The sequence below is a fragment of the Scophthalmus maximus genome, chromosome 21 (genome assembly GCF_022379125.1).
Source record: "Scophthalmus maximus strain ysfricsl-2021 chromosome 21, ASM2237912v1, whole genome shotgun sequence".
NCBI classification, from domain to species: Eukaryota; Metazoa; Chordata; class Actinopteri; order Pleuronectiformes; family Scophthalmidae; genus Scophthalmus; species Scophthalmus maximus.
This window is the reverse complement of record NC_061535.1, coordinates 2,783,465-2,799,238: the sequence shown is the minus strand read 5'-3', so window position 1 is coordinate 2,799,238 and position 15,774 is coordinate 2,783,465. Positions and strand designations below refer to the sequence as shown.

The 15,774-nt window shown below is 46.2% G+C and overlaps 2 protein-coding genes across 6 annotated transcripts in view; both read left to right on the top strand.

Annotated features, from left to right (window-relative positions):
• LOC118291146 (suppressor of tumorigenicity 14 protein homolog) lies at positions 1-9,690 on the top strand. Of its 3 annotated transcripts, XM_035619138.2 has the most exons (19): positions 1-211; positions 784-970; positions 1,088-1,212; positions 2,314-2,381; positions 2,540-2,733; positions 2,976-3,074; positions 3,518-3,737; positions 3,893-4,035; positions 4,357-4,454; positions 4,612-4,721; positions 4,909-5,042; positions 5,153-5,257; positions 5,461-5,571; positions 5,666-5,779; positions 5,889-6,008; positions 6,111-6,294; positions 6,476-6,747; positions 6,852-6,988; positions 7,884-9,690. In XM_035619138.2, exons 1-19 carry the CDS (start codon positions 131-133, stop codon positions 8,049-8,051), a joined length of 2,670 nt encoding a protein of 889 aa, XP_035475031.2. In that variant the 5' UTR covers positions 1-130; the 3' UTR covers positions 8,052-9,690. The 3 variants fall into 3 exon arrangements, 2 of the variants coding, with proteins under 2 accessions (XP_035475031.2, XP_035475032.1); XR_007030276.1 differs by lacking the exon at positions 7,884-9,690 and having other exon boundaries at positions 6,111-6,187; XM_035619139.2 differs by lacking the exons at positions 1-211; positions 784-970; positions 1,088-1,212 and having other exon boundaries at positions 2,545-2,733.
• A 649-nt stretch (positions 9,691-10,339) lies between these two features.
• Positions 10,340-15,774, top strand: part of flt1 (fms related receptor tyrosine kinase 1) — a 32,138-nt gene continuing 26,703 nt past the window's right edge. For 2 of the 3 annotated variants that reach the window (XM_035619761.2, XM_035619762.2), the window contains exons 1-3: positions 10,341-10,683; positions 13,382-13,478; positions 14,215-14,420. In XM_035619761.2, the coding sequence (XP_035475654.1) occupies positions 10,626-10,683; positions 13,382-13,478; positions 14,215-14,420 (361 nt within the window). In that variant the 5' untranslated portion in view covers positions 10,341-10,625. Of the gene's footprint in view, positions 10,684-13,381; positions 13,479-14,214; positions 14,421-15,774 lie in introns of all 3 variants that reach the window. The other variant, XM_035619760.2, reaches the window with a different exon arrangement.

Below are 15,774 nucleotides of genomic sequence, written 5' to 3'. Positions count from 1 at the left end.
TCTGTGCTTTTTTTTTTTTTTTTTGCTTTTTCAAAGGAAGCGACAGTGGGGATTTCCTCTCTCTCTCCATCGTTTCTATGCCAGAGGTATTGTTGCATATCGCCTCTCCGGAGCTAAACGGGACAGTGCTATGAGGACTCTCCCCAAAAGCAAAACTTGCGAAGTGTACTACGTCTCTGGGCATGGACACTCAGGCTGCTCTGCTGCACAGGTAAGCCATCACTCTTTTCATCGTGCGCAGAGGGGACGTTGCATAAAATTCTTCTCAAATGATCCTGGATATATCACCAAAGTAGTCTGTTTCATTCATTAACTTGTATTGTCTTAACAACACCAAATGCATGCTTAATGATCAATGCCTATCAAACATAGTCATCCTACATCTTGATAGCAAAATCCGTCTCTCGGGACTCGGGGGCCTGATTCTCATGAATGTCCATGCCACTTGATTGAGCGCTGACACCCCAGAGCCAGGCCGTGGGAAAAAGGACCTCTCCAGCCACGCTTTGTCTGCTCCCCCGGGGAATCCTGCCAACCCCTTAAATGTTTAAGGAGATCCTTTCAGCTCAAAGATGTTCACCGTTGCTCTCATTAAATCAGCGTCTGCTCGGTCATAAAAATATATGGCTCGATGATTTTGGCATGTAGGCTGCATTTTCTTTATGCTCCTCTGCTCTGGTTAAATGGACGTTAAAGTTCAAACAATAAGAAGCAGCTCGAGCGCAGACATAAAAAAAAAAAGTAGCTGGTATGATATTTGAGTCATGCTCTTGTCTCTGTAAGGGAGCGGGGCCGTTGAAGGAGCCCACCCAGCCACTGAGCCCCCCCACGAAGCCTGAGGACCAAGCAGAGCAGAGGGCGGAGGGGGGGCGAGCTCCAGCCTGTGGCTCCTGGAGGAGGAGGATGTTGCGTCTGCTGCCTTTCTTTCCCTTCACTGCAGCCATTGCACTGACCCTGCACTACTTAACATGTGAGTAGAGACCTTCTCTCTCTGAGACCTCTCCTGTACTTAAAAATGGGTCTATTTTGACTTCCACCTACAGTCACACAATGCACCTGTCTAAAATCTCCTCCTCCTCTTCCTCAGCTCCACCGTCCTCAGTGTTCTTCCTCGGCGGCAGCGTGGAGTTCCCAAACCTGAGCTTCTCCTCAGAACTGACTGACTCCACCTCCCCGCAGTTCGGCCTGCAGGCTCAGGCTTTGAACCATTATGTAAGTGGAGCTGTGGACTTGTCCGTCACTGCCTCCCCTCTCAATGACATTGCTTGACCTTCCCACCCCTGGCTGAAGTTGATCTTGCTGCTCGAAACATTAATATGATTTACTGCAGCAGGCTACTAGTTTTTTTTATGCTGCACCACTTTGTCCTTCCCATCCTCCTCTCCTCCGGCATGTCTTTACATGCTTATTTATTCACTTTTCCTCCTTATCTGCTTTGTCCTCCTCTATCCTCCGTGGGTTTTTTTTTCATACACACCACTTTCCTGTCCTCTGTTCATCCCTCTGTCGGTGTTAAATGTAAAGCTGAAACGGGAGCCGCGATCAGTGTTTGTGCAAGTTCCCGAGAACCCCAGGGACCGGGCCCTTTCACGGCCGAGGACAAGCCCGGCATTTGTGAGCCCGGCTAGGCCCGAGCAGCAAGAGTGAGAGGAAGAGCAGACGTTCAATAAAAACATTGTCTGTGCAGCTTTCACACAATCAGCCACTCTGTGTGCGCCACTCTTGTGCACTCCACAGAGCAGGGGAACCTCAGCCTGACATCGGGGTGGAGAGGGAGAGACAGGGCAGTGGGGCAGGCTGGGATTACAGACGGGTCGGGGCCGGACAGAGAGACATGGGGTTTGGATTTGCAGACTGTCAGATGTGATGACTACACATTCTTGCTCAGCGGTCGGGAAATGGTGAATTGATAGGCTGGAAATCCCCAAAAACATGTAGCGACATCCAGTAATAATCTCCTTGTAATAAGCTGCAAGGGTGAATTAGCAGGCTTGTTAGGCGCTCGTACAGTGATATCTGTGCAGCAATCTGTTCATTAAAGAACAGGTGAAGGAGCCCAAATCACCCAGGGTCTGACCTGTACACAGCCAGCAGGTAGAGACACAATGGAGCTCTGTGCTGCTCAAAGTCAACACACAAACACACACACACACACACACACACACACACACACACACACACACACACAAGAAGAACAATGCTTTTGTTGAACTCAGGCTGTGACGTTACTTTACACGGCTCTGACGTCACCCGCAGTGTGTACAGTGTCTGGTCAATGTTCTTTTTTTCCCTCTTCATTTTTATAAAAAACAGCTCTCAGACCTCTACGAGTCATCTCCGTGGAGCTCTTACTACCTGCGCTCAGGAATTACTGCCTTCAGGTATGCAGCACCAAAACAAAACCAGCTGGGGGAAAAAAAAACGCATCACACAGCCAATAATTTTTGAACATGAAGAACATACATGACAATACTGTACTTGGTTATATGTCCCCCCCCCCCGAGAAACGGAAACAGTGTAAACCCCTTTTGTGTGACAGTGAAGGAGTAGAAGGGCTCAATGTCTTCTACTGGAGTAAATTCTCCGCCCCGGACAATGTTGCCATGGCGATCCAGAGGTCCTGCCCAGAGAGGCTGCAGCGCAGGCTCCCCGGCAACAACAAGGTGCAGCGGGAAAGCTTCAATGAGCAGCGCTACTACATGGAGAGAGACGACGACATGCTCCACCTACTGGGTAGAGGCTCTCACTGTTGTCCGCATGCACGTTAACCGCACACATACAGTATGTAGACATGTACTTTTTTTCCATCTATCAAAAACTTCTATAGAGTCTGCAGATGTAGATGTTATCTTAACCCAATGAAATAACTCTACAGATCCTTAACCATAACAGTTCTAATAGAAAACTTGATTACGAAACAACTTAACAACAAAAATCATGTAAAATACTATAAATGTGTGAGTGTGTGTGTTAAGGTTTGGACCCTGACGACTTTGAAGCAGAAGAAAAATCATCAGGCAAGATTAAGAATCCAAATAGCATCCAGAGTGGGAAGTGGCAGCTAGGCTTCCAAGGTGAGGGGAGCACACCTCTGTCTGCAAAAGTTACACATCCTGTCTTTCTTGAATTGTGTTAAGCTTATGATTGAAGCGGAAAAAATACTGCGTGGCAGATGTCTGTATTGCTGCTGTTGGAATGCCCCTTGTAGTGAATTTAGTCTTTTGGTATTTGCTTTAAATTAAAGGAGAGTACATTCTTCTGCTCTACCTAAAACTAACAAGCCTATATGACAAAGTGTACTTGACTTCATTGGTGATAAATTCAAGGAAAATATGACTAAACAGATTTTGGATCGAGTTATGAAACTGCATTCTTCACTTACATCGAATGAGATATCTGGTGATGTGTGTGTCACTATGCCACTCCATGTTGATTTTTCCTGTAATTAGTGTTTGTGCACACTTAATGTGATTTACACAGACAAAATAAAATCCTTCCATCACATCCCTTTTCGCAGCAATGTCCTTTGACCTTTATGCCAAATATGGTTACAACCGCACCCTGAGCCTCGTGAGTCCCAAGAAGCCGTACTACCAGTGGCGCCTGCGCGTGCCCTCGGGTCACGTAGTTCGACTCGTCGTCCTCACCTTGCATGGCGCCACGCCAGGAAGCTGCACTGCCCACAAGCTCTCGGCCTACGACTTCCTGCTTCCTTTACAGAACAAGATCATTGCCAGGTAAGAACATTCCATTGCCTTATTTTGTTTGGCGTTGACTGTGAAAACATCAACACTGTCCTCATGACGTACTTGTCTGTGTCAGAGGTCAACACTGTTTCTCCAAGATTTCAATTTTTTTATGTAGTTATGCGTAATCCATGTACCTGTCTCAGGTGGTGTGGGCTGCCTGTCTCAGGTTCGTCTCCGGTCATGAAGCTGACATCATCTGGGAATGTCATGTTGGTTACTTTCTCCTTCAGCCGACAGAGAGATGGAGCGATCTTCAAAGCGTACTTCCAGGCCATCCCAAAAGCAGGTCGCAGTGATTTATTCTAATCGTGTGTGATATGTCTGCGTTACTGCCTGCATGCTGGAGTGAGTTATTTGGAATGATTAGCATATGATGAATAAGAGAACGTTTCATTTTGATTTCCTTTTTGATGTGTCTGTCTTCTTCACATGTTTTGTATATAACTGAAGAAGATGTACATGATTGTAAATTACGGGTATCTTCTAATCCCACAATCGGACCAAATGACATGACAGAAATAAAAATGAAATGTACTGTATGTATTTGAACCAAAGTTACCACGGCGCTGTTGTGTGGGTTTATCTTTGTCACCATCTCCCCCTGCAGGTTGTGGAGGATCACTTTCCTCTTGGAACGGCTCCATTTCATCACCCTACTACCCGTCCTATTACCCTCCTAATATAGACTGCACTTGGACACTACGGGTGAGCCACAAGAGTGTCATACATACATGTAAATGTGTGTGTGTGTCAGAAACGGTCATAATGAAAAGTAAAGAATGAACGAGTGAATCGTCCCTCTTTTATTTGGCCTGTCCACACATTCCAGCAGACTTCAGCCGTCTTTGGTTTTCTCTATCAGGCGCCGTTGCCAGGATACCTGATCTCAATGACGATCGTGACGATGGACATTCAGGATTCCCCATCATCAGACGGCTGTGAGAAAGACTGGCTGGACATCGGAGGGGTCAAGTGAGTCACGGAACTGAACTGTGTTGCTACAAAGGTGCACGAGGGTTAGGATCAGCAATTCATCCAGATCGGTCAAATGTAGACCACCGTTTCAATATTTGCTCATTCACTCAAAGTGTCAGTGAGTTTTATCTCATCATTGTTTAGGGCATACATTTTGTGGCTGCATGTGCTCCTCTCGTTGTAGACTGTGCCGACCGGTGTCAGACAGCAGCAAAAAGCGAGTCTACTCGTCTCCTCTCTCCCTCCACTTCCACTCCGATGAATCGCTCACTCACAAGGGCTTCTACTTGCTCTACCGGGCCTTCTCCCCAGAGAGCAGTAAGAAAAATCAGATGCTTTCCACCACCGAAGAGATTTTGCAATGGCAGTGTTAAGATTTTTTTTAACCACCAATTAAACAATTTAGTTTCCTTGCTGTCTTTCTTCAGCTTGTCCTCGACAGTTTCGCTGTGGAAATGGCCGCTGTATCCCTCTGAGGAAGGTGTGTGATGGAGTGAAAGACTGCTCCGATGGACGAGACGAGGCTAAATGCTGTAAGTGTTGCTGCCTGAGAGCTGTACACTTGTCCCACCCGGTCTTGTAGTATCAAAATTGAACCTGTTCATTAGTTTATGTGGCTAACAAGATGTTGTAAAGTTATTTATCTATTGCATATCTGCAGATTTGACACAAACTTTGCGGCAGATTCAGATTTGTGTGTGTTTTTGTGTTTCCTTGTGCATGTGTTCACATGTAGCATCCTGCAGGCCAGGGGACGTGATGTGTGGCAACGGCCAGTGTAAGCCACAAAGCAGCCAGTGTGTCAGTCAGAGCACCTGTCCCGACAGCAGTGAGGAGCGGGACTGTGGTGAGCACAGACACTCTAATGCTAATGTAACACATACTGTACATGTGCTCTACTGTGTTTTAAATCTCATGTTCATTCTGCTTCCTCCTGTCAGGCAGTAAATGTTATCACGTGTGTCCCAACAAGGTGTGTCTGCCAAAGTCTTCAGTTTGCGATGGTGTCACCGACTGCAAAGACCGCAGTGATGAACTCAATTGTACCAGAGCATGTGAGCAGTCATTACATCAGCCACTTCCATTTCACTAACTGTATTGTTATCCCTATTTTCAAATGTCCTTTAGATCTTTTTGGCTAAATATTTCTATCATTCTCTGTAGATTTTAAGGGCTGCTCCTCGTCCTCTTACAAATGTGCCAACGGAAAGTGTGTTGGTAAGATCAACCCCGAGTGTGACGGGGTAAAAGACTGTTTTGACGGCTCTGATGAACTGCGCTGTGGTGAGTATCACTCACCCAAGACGGAGTGAAATTCCTCTGACCTCCTGAAGTGGAATTCTCACGTGGTTGCTTTCGTCTCCCTGTCCGTCTCTCCCTCCGCAGGTTGTGGCACCAGGCCCAGGAAGCGTGCCAAGATTGTGGGAGGCTCTGATGCCGGAGCGGGCTCCTGGCCATGGCAGGTCAGCCTCCAGATGGACCGCTACGGCCACGTCTGTGGAGCCACGCTTGTCTCCAGCCGCTGGCTCATTTCCGCAGCTCACTGCTTCCAGGACTCAGATGCCATTAAGTAAGAGTAGATGCCTGGAAAGCCTCGACATCATAATTATAAACGGTGTGTGTGTGTGTGTGTGTGTGTGTGTGTGTGTGTGTGTGTGTGTGTGTGTGTGTGTGTGTGTGTGTGTGTGTGTGTGTGTGTGTGTGCGTGTGCGTGTGTGTGTTTGCACTCTTCATGCATGCTGTGTCTGCAGATACTCAGACGCCCGTGCGTGGCGGGCCCAGATGGGAATGCGCGTGATGACCATGGGGATCAACGGAGCAGCCACGAGAACGATCAGGCGAATCCTCCTGCACCCACAGTACGACCAGTTCACCTCCGACTACGACATCGCCCTTCTGGAGCTCAGCGCTCCGGTCTTCTTCAATGACCTGGTGCAGCCTGTGTGCGTACCCGCCTCCTCTCACTCCTTCACCACGAGGACCAGCTGCTATGTCACAGGCTGGGGGGTCCTCAGGGAGGACGGTAAGAGCTGAGGACACTGAAGATCCAGATCACAAACTGTATGGTCTTAATTGAACTCCCAAATATCCCAAAATGTTCCCTTTCTGTGTTTGTATCTACCGCAGGTGAGCTGGCCTCTCGCCTGCAAGAGGCCTCCGTGAAGGTCATCAACAGGAACACCTGTAACAAGCTGTATGACGACGCCGTAACTCCCAGGATGCTGTGCGCTGGGAACTTGCAAGGAGGGGTGGATGCCTGCCAGGTGAGTGTTACTGTAGGAATTTTATTTTTGTATACCAGATACAGTTAACCCACTCCCAGGGTTGCTGACAATGTGTCGTAATTTACCTTTTGTCATAACCACAAAATGCTTAGCGTGCGTCATTGAAGTACATTTCAATTTAGTTTCTCAATTTAGTTCCCTTCTGTGGTCTAAACCACAGCAGAGCACGTGTGCACTGAGAACACAGTAGCGTCGCAGCTTTGCCTTGCCTCGTCTCTGCATGTGGAGTCACGGCTCCACAGCAAACTGAACAGATTTACAGGAAAGGTTGAAGACAGATTTTTGCCCTTCAGATTTTTACTGGAAACAGTTGTGAAACTGTGAAAACAGTCACAGAGGGACAACAAATAAACTGGTAGTGATTACGGAAAAGGATGATATTTCATTAAAAAAAAAGAGTTTATGAATGAATTAGTGCAGCACAGGCAAACTGGATACATAAAATGATATGTAAGTATATTGTGTGTATATATATATACTTTAGTGTCCTCAAAATTACGACAAGGGAACGTGGTTCTACTGCAAAATGAGAGTCTGAAATCTCAATTCACTCCTCACTGATGCGTGAACTCGTGACCAATGTGTGTCCATCATATAGGGTTGAGTGAATGAGTAAGCAAGGGGGTGATTTGGGACTCATATGGACATATCACACATATTAGTAACACTCGAGTTGCTTTGTGTCACTGGATTTCTATCGTACGTCTTGACCTTTTTTTGAGATGAAACCTCACTTCAGAGGATCTGGAAATATGTTGATGTGACATCAAATAATCCTCAGCTGCAAGAACAATTCGGGCACAGACTGGCTCCGAGGGCAGACTGGTGTTAATTAGTGTTTAGTCTGTTTATATGTGTGTGTCTGTGGCCTCAGGGCGACTCGGGAGGCCCGCTCGTGTGTCTGGAGCGCGGCAGGCGGTGGTTCCTGGCGGGGATCGTGAGCTGGGGCGAAGGCTGCGCGAGGCAGAACCGCCCCGGCGTCTATACACAGGTGGTGAAGTTCACGGACTGGATCCATCAGCAGACTAGAGGGCAGGTGTGACTGAACGCCAGACTGACACGGGGCAAAACAACAGTCTCAACGCACGGGACGGAGGACTCGGACGCGGAGCCTATCTTCAGACTGTTGTCACAATTAGTCAACGACACGTTGTGACAGTTTTTTGGGATCATGTTCACCGTGGCAATGGGCCTGTTGGGGCAACACACCAGCCCTCCACACCAACCCGATTCTGTAATATCTCTGCTATTTCAGACCTGGTGTCAAAACATCCACAGTAACCATGATTATTACTAACTGAACATGGTCCTGGGTCGTTGCACGTAATAATTAGAATTTGGTTTGAATTTGGAGTGCCTCACTTAGAATACAAACTTTATGATGCAAAGATTACACACTATACTGTTTTTGCTGTCTGCTCATGTAAGTGAAGGGTCAGTAATTGTTGGTATCAGCAAAAATATTGGTAATGGCTCCCTTATATTAGGATCCAAAATGTCTTATTTTGTATTATATGCAACGTACCTGACACTGATTATTTTAAGAGAAAAATTTAATTCATTAAAAAATGAGTAACAGGAAAATTATGGTAAAAATCAGGTCATTCCAGACACCACACCCTAATGCCTTATGCTTAATCAACAACTTTTTCCAATTGTCTCTCTTCTCCTCACTCTCACCTCTGTTAAAACGGTGTCTCCTTGCAACTAAAAGCACAACTTCTTCTAGGAGCAAGAGCACGAATCCAGATGGGAATCGGGTTTAACTGTTCTGCTTTCAGAAAAAAAAAGAAAAATACTATTAAACTATAAAACCGCTGTTGTCATCCACAATTTTGAAAGAGTAATAGTATCTACAAGTCTCATCAATCTGCACCAAAGACCAGCCTGTTGCTGTTCGATGGGACACTACCTACTGTGAGTGTCTAGCCAGGTTCTCCTGGGTGTGTTTCTCTAGCCAATGAACTACAGGTTTCCAGACGTCGCGCTGTACCCTTCCTCGTTTTCCTGTCCCAGCTACATTGTTGGTGACCATGTTGGGTGTTGCCAACAGAAATCCGATGAGTGCTTTTAAGTGAATGTGGAACAAGTTCTCTCCTCACAAGTATGTAACTGTGTATTTTGCCCTCATCTCCATTCGTATGTACTGTACATGTGCGTTCACGACTCTGTATGTGTTGTTTTTGTACTGTGTGAGTGTGCATGTGCATTTGTATATCATGCGTTTATCTGAGTCGTAGCCTTATGTCAAATATATATATATATACATATACTGTAGTGCAGTGGATAATCCCACAATAGGAGGTGGTGATATATTTTGCATTTAACATTTACTGTGATGTTTTAATTTATCCTGACGGTGCCTCCTTCTCTCAGTTCTTCATGTTCCATGGAGAGCTCTATCACAGCCCTGCCTAAAACCACAACGCAGCTGACGCTGGTGTGTAAGGAATAAATACGATTATCAGGTGAAAACCCTCTCAAACATTTTTAAGCAGACACACTTACATTTTCCTGGATCTGCTGCTCTCATCCTGCTCACACCACCACCACCACCCGCTGGCCAATCTGTACTATTGGCTCTTCACTGTATCTCCTGATGGAGGGATGCACTTCACCCCAAAAGGGTTCCTGAATGATATAAGACTACATGACTTTACATTAAAGACATCATTTTCCAACGCAGGAGGTCAGGCATGTGTTTCTCGTGCAGACCTTTGTACATTTTGCCCTCGACTCTGAGCGAGGAGGTGTCTACTGATTCACTTGTAATTGGTGCCTTTGCCTGAAAGGATTATGAGGCGACAGGTCCACAGTAATTTGGAGTCTGACTACCAGCAATTTTTATACATATCACATAATACCTAAGGGCTGTAAACGCAGGTCGCAGTAGCTGTCCTCTGCTGGTGAAATCAGCATTTTTGATCTCGTTGCGGATTGTGTGACGTGCTCTTCCAAGAGGCCCAGTCCCTTTTAGTTTTGTTATCCTTTGGATAAAGATTTACAGATGTGAGTCAGAAACGAGAGAAGCGTGACTGGCATGTCTGTTGATCAGGACACCTTCCGTTCACGCCGGCGCCTACGTGCTGATCACCCCGTGTACCACTCCAGACCCATGGCCCCGTGCGCATCCTCTGTGATACATGGTGCAACATCCCATTCTGGTGATAGGACAACTTTCAGAAGAACTATTTAATGTATGCCAGCATCCTGCACATCTAGTCAAAAGGGGATATTTCGGATGCTACATATCTCAGCGACACCTCACTGGTGGAGAGCTAAAAGGGGAGACGGCTGTTACGCCCTCGGGTGTGTCGCTGGACGTCGCGGAAGTCCGCCATCCGGTGGCTGCACTGTGGGAACTGTATAAATCAGCGCCGCTATCCCACTAAACGATGGGAAAAAGTTGCACTGGAGTTCAAGCGCGGTGTCCTGTTGCGTGATCTCCCGCAGCTCTCCTCGGGAAAACCGACCGTCTCCGACTCACTGACCATCGGCGCTGAGCGCAGCAGCCGGACGCGCCGGGGCGTCCGAAGTCTGTACACTCGTTTGGGGAGAAGGAATAAAAAAAAAAAATCGTGTTTTATAATTGAAGGCCACTCGCTGCATCGGAGACATGATGAACTGCGCTCTCGTCTGCCTGTTTTGTGGATTGTATGGTGTGTTGGCAAAAGGTGAGTAACTTCTGCTGCGTCTGCGCTTGGTGCGCGGCGCACGGAGCACCTGCGGAGAAGGCTGGAGCTGGTGTCCGTACCGACTTGAAATGTTTTAAAGGTCTTATTTATTCCTATATTTAGATACTTGGTAACTGAATTAACTTGGTAAGCCGAGGAGGAAACCGATGCAAACTCTAGAAAGAGGCAACATGTGCACGAATGTTGTTTTTATTCCCCACAAACAGTCAGCAGAACAGTCAGCCCTTCTCTTTGGAACAAAACAAAAGACGCACAAATCCCTATCTTGCTGTGGCCGTGGTGCGTGTGTGTGTGTGTTGTGCGTGCGTGTGTGCGTGCTCGGTCAGATAAGTGGTCGGTGCCGTCGTTTGTCTGACGCGGCTCACCTTGTGAAGCTGTTGGCACCGGGCGCAGTGAGGGCGATAAGCGCTATCCTGCGGGACACTTGTTTGGATAATGCGGACCTGACGTGGCCGAGCTCCTCGCGCGTTTGGCTCCGGTTCAATGGACGCGCGCAGGGCGTTGTTTCCTGCGACTGATGAGTTTGTCAAATGGAAGTTCTGATATAAACGAACGTGGGGTTCGCGACCTTGACGGAAAAAGATCCACCGAGAGGAAATCAGGGTTAATCTGCGGTTATTGCTGAAGCGGTCCGCAGGTCGCCCTGGGTGCGCTCCGCAGATCCATGTGGTGGGACCGGTCATTTCCTTTTGTTCAACGAAAAAGCATATGAAACTTGTTATTGTAAAATACTGTCCAATTAATATCTGCATACATGTGACCCAAAATATTTTTTATCTTCAAATCTAAAAGATTAGTGTCACGTCACAGTGACTAGCTCTATAATTTGTATTAACTGTAGCAGTCCGTAGGTATATATAAAAAAAGAAAATCAAAGCAGTCTCCTTTTGTTGTTGTAAAAAAAGTTGTTCCAATTTTTGTCAAAAAAATGATAATTACAAATTACATGTAAGGACTTATCTTGTCACAGTTATTGTGGCCACTCATTTTCAACTTCTGTAGGCTTTAAATGTTTCTGAAGAATGCAAAGACTAATGAAATGACTAAATAATGAGAAATATATGAGAAATATAAGAAATATATACAATAACCCACCTTACAATGATATGCCTGATATTTATTGACACAGTAAAGGCTATATAAATTCACTATATATTCGCATATGCATACAATTTCATTCATATACATCCCATTGTCATTGTCAAAGATCTTCACATTTTGAGAAAAGTACAGATTTTTTTTTCTTCAGAAAACAAATTTAATAGAAATCTAGAAACACAAACATATTTTGCCCTGATATGTGGTAAATTATTAATGTTTTTTTGCAGAAAATGTAGGATACTTTGTAAATTGCTTCTCTGTTATTCGACATAAGTATCACTTTTTGTATGAATAATTGTGTTTTATTAATTTGAACATTGATACCTACTCCAATGTTTCTTTATGCTGCCAAATGATTCTTCCAAACTTCCTGAAAAGTCAGTAGAAGGGATTTTCCCAAAGTTATCAGTGAGTGGAAACCTGCCAGAGGATAATTCCATGTTAACTTTGATTTTTCTGACTGTGACGTTTAGGACTGATTCGCTGAACTCTCATTATTGGTTATTTGATGCAGGAGGACTGTGCTGAATTATTTGTAAATTGGGCTTTTGTCTACTTCACAGCTTGTTGAAAAGGCCCTAAAAGGCCTGGAGGAGATCCCTCACTTCCCCTCATTCTTCCCTTACCCTGCCGTGTGTGTGTGTGTGTGCGTGCACGCGTTTCTTGCCTACTCACACACTGTCAAACTCGAGGAAATAGTATAGGAAGTGCTAGTAGTGTGAGTAATGCTAGACCTACTCAATGGGGCATCCACTGGGAACAATGATGCTGACAGTGAATGGGAATAATGGACTTAAGTGATAAACTCACTAACTGCCTTACAAGTGATTGAACTCCTCACAGAGCAGTGGGATGGTTGTGTTGGTGCACACTGTGGTGAGCAGTCAGAGTGAAGGACGGACTTCCCTGAATGATGTTTCCGCTGTTGTTTGGAGGAAGGAAAGGCGGACAGACATCCCAGCTTCATCTCTCATTAATAAACCTCAGCGATGGAGTGGAGAAATGTTCATTTGATAAACAAGAGGCACGGCGCTTACGCATTTCCACACAGGGCTGTCAAGTGGCCCCGGGGCGAGGAGATGCGGGGGGGGGGGTCTGTGGCCTGGATGGAGGACGTGCTGTGGAGCTGGAACTCAGGGAGACAGGTTGTTCACTCAGTCAAAAGTTCTGTTGTGTCCGGTCTGCGGTGGACAGAATTCACAGGAATCATGCAAAGTATTTATTTATAGGTTGGAAAGTGTTCTGTCCTCCAGGATTTCCCCTGAAAGTTGAGCTGACTTGACTCAAGCTGAATTGAATTGTGCCAGTGGAATGACTGCCACTCATGCATTTTGAATTAAATATAGACGCAAACAATGCAACGTGCAACTATCAAGCCCCCCATTTCACCACATATTTACATTCTGTCCATGACCCTTAATGACAACCTGACCTTGACCTCTGACCTCACAGGAGAGAGGCAAAAGAAAAGCTTTTACTCTACTGTTGTACAACCCGAGTTCATACATACATATTTACTCATTTGGGGGATGTTTTCTTGTGCTCCATGTTCTCATCCTTTCTCCCATGTCCGCAGATAAAGAACAAAAAGGGAAATACAGCGTCCCCATCCTGGATGTGAAAACTCGACAGCTGGTTCTAGACACCAACCAGACGCTGCTGCTCAGCTGCAGGTGAGTTTCAAGTAGACGCATGTGGGTGCCAGAAAATCCTGAGCAACATCACGACTGATACCCGTGAATTAAAGCAGACCCGTCAAACATACTCATCTTTAGGATTTGTTTTCGTCAAACTCACCAGGACATTGCAATTACAATCAGGTGACAGTTTGTTGCGGCCATCACCCAAGTTCATCTCAAAGTACTTTTGTGTGCAAAATGTATTTTTCCACTTAGTATCTTGTTTGCAAGATATTTTTTTAACATTAAACAATAAAAACACTGTCCATTTTTCAAAGTCAGTCTGTACCATTTTTCTTCCAGCTGTGCTTCCCTGTAGTCTCAAGTCTCAGTTCTTTATTTAAAATAATTCTTCAACAATTAACATTCATATTTTAACCAGATTTTCTATTACAGTCCAATTTGAACAAACCCCCCCAAAAGCTGTGGTACAGAGGCAGAATTAGTGTCTTATTGTTTTGCTCTGAAGATTTTTTATTCTAATTTTCTTTGTCCGACACAAAAATCCATCACAAAATCAAAGTAAACCAAAACTTTCAGTTTTCAGAAAAGGCCTTTATAGTGCCTTCGTTAGGCCACTCAGTCAACTTTAACTCTGGGACGCATTCTGTAGAATCTTCATTTTTTCACATTCATATGGTGAATAAATCATTAAATCGAGGGATGGAGTTCCTGTGGTTGTGGCTGAATGTGAATGCACGTTTCATTTCCCCCTTTGCCTGCTGACCAGGGGTCGCTGGGAGCTGACATGGGCGTTCCCCTCAGGTGTGACCAGAGATCAGGTGCGGGTGGAGCACTCTCGCTGTGGGAGGACAAGTCAGCAGTACTGCAGCCGTGTGACGGTGAGCCACAGCCGGGCCCAGGACACCGGCCTGTTCCGCTGCAGATATCGGCACCGGCCGCGAAAACAGACCTCTGTTTATGTATATGTCACAGGTAAGACAACACTACTTTTTCTTTTCTGCCTTTCTTTCTCTGTCCATCTCGTACTCCTTCACCCGGTCATGCTAATTGTTTATGTCCCCAGGTTAAACAGGATATGGTGGGTGCTAAATACAGACCAATGCCAGAGAGACAATTATATCTAAACACTGTTTGTCCCAACAACACATCCTTCTCGATGAGTCTGGCACAGTTTCACTCCCCCCTCCTCCCCTGCCTCTCTTTTCTCAGCCCGGGCCACCCTCCCTGTTGTCTATATATAAACTCTTTTTTACTTTCTTTTACGTGCTACCTCGAGGCCAGGAATAGCCCAGCTGCTGAAAGGCTCAGGCCCGGGCAGAGTTTCCCAGGGCATCAGCCTTATCTGCTCGGCTCAGCCTTGCTTGAAGCATCCTGTGCTTGGGGGAGGAGGGGAAGGGCTCTTGAAGGGGGTGTGCTGGGAGGGGATGTCGCTGTGTCTCTACAAGGTGGCGACGGGGAGGTATGTGGAAGTGTGTGTGTGTGTGTGTGTGTGTGTGTGAGAAGAGTTGAGAAGGATAGGATGAAGGCTAGAGACTCAGGGGTATCCAGGGGCAGAGGAGGCACCATGTCTGCCCAGCCAGCTCCTCCCTGTTCCGCAGGCTGACGCTGTTCAGACTGGGCTGCGCGGGGCGTGGAGCTGGGCTGGTGGCCAGGGTCACAGAGCATGCTACTGTTTGGCCAACAGGACCCTTGGGGGCCATCAATCGCTCAGGTCGCCATGTCCATTAAGCGTCAGACTTGGCCTGCAGCTCTGCTCAGACGTTGCCTCCCTCCCCGGGTCCTCTATTAAGAATCAAAGCAAGAGAAGGAAGCCTTTCGGTGCGCTGGTCCTTGGGGTACTTTTGTTCAAATGTTCAGAGATTTGTTTTCCTTGAATAACACCCCTATGGTAACAAACAATATAGTGAGCAACACCCACACCTTTCAATGGCACAGAAATGTTGCAGCGTTCGAGCGGGGAGGAGAAAGCTCAGCGAGGACGTTTGATTGCTTCTAAACAATCTGTGTGTTTATTGTTGACTACAGTCGCTCATTTGCTCAACGGGTTTTCAATGCATGGGTGTGGAGCTCCGTGTGTGTTTAGGAGTGTGTGTCTGTTTGTTTTTGTTTGTTGCCGAGATTGATACTTGGAAGCGCCCGTGTTTGTTTGTGTGTTTGTGCATAGAGGCAGGTGATTGTTTTCTCCCCCCCCCCCCGACTTTTTTTTGATTTTCTTACTAAAAATCTATTGAGACATTCTCCTCTTATTGTGCAGCCACTGTAGACCAGATGAGAGAGGATCTGAGTCGAACAAAATGATGATACAGTCATCTGAGTCACTGGTTAT

Bases quoted from the DNA above. Each gene is read 5' to 3' on its own strand.
- LOC118291146 (XM_035619138.2), top strand. From the start codon at position 131: ATGAGGACTCTCCCCAAAAGCAAAACTTGCGAAGTGTACTACGTCTCT. The intron at 4,036-4,356 runs GTCGCAGTGATT...CTCCCCCTGCAG, and splicing joins CCAGGCCATCCCAAAAGCAG to GTTGTGGAGGATCACTTTCC. The intron at 6,748-6,851 runs GTAAGAGCTGAG...TATCTACCGCAG, and splicing joins GGGGGTCCTCAGGGAGGACG to GTGAGCTGGCCTCTCGCCTG.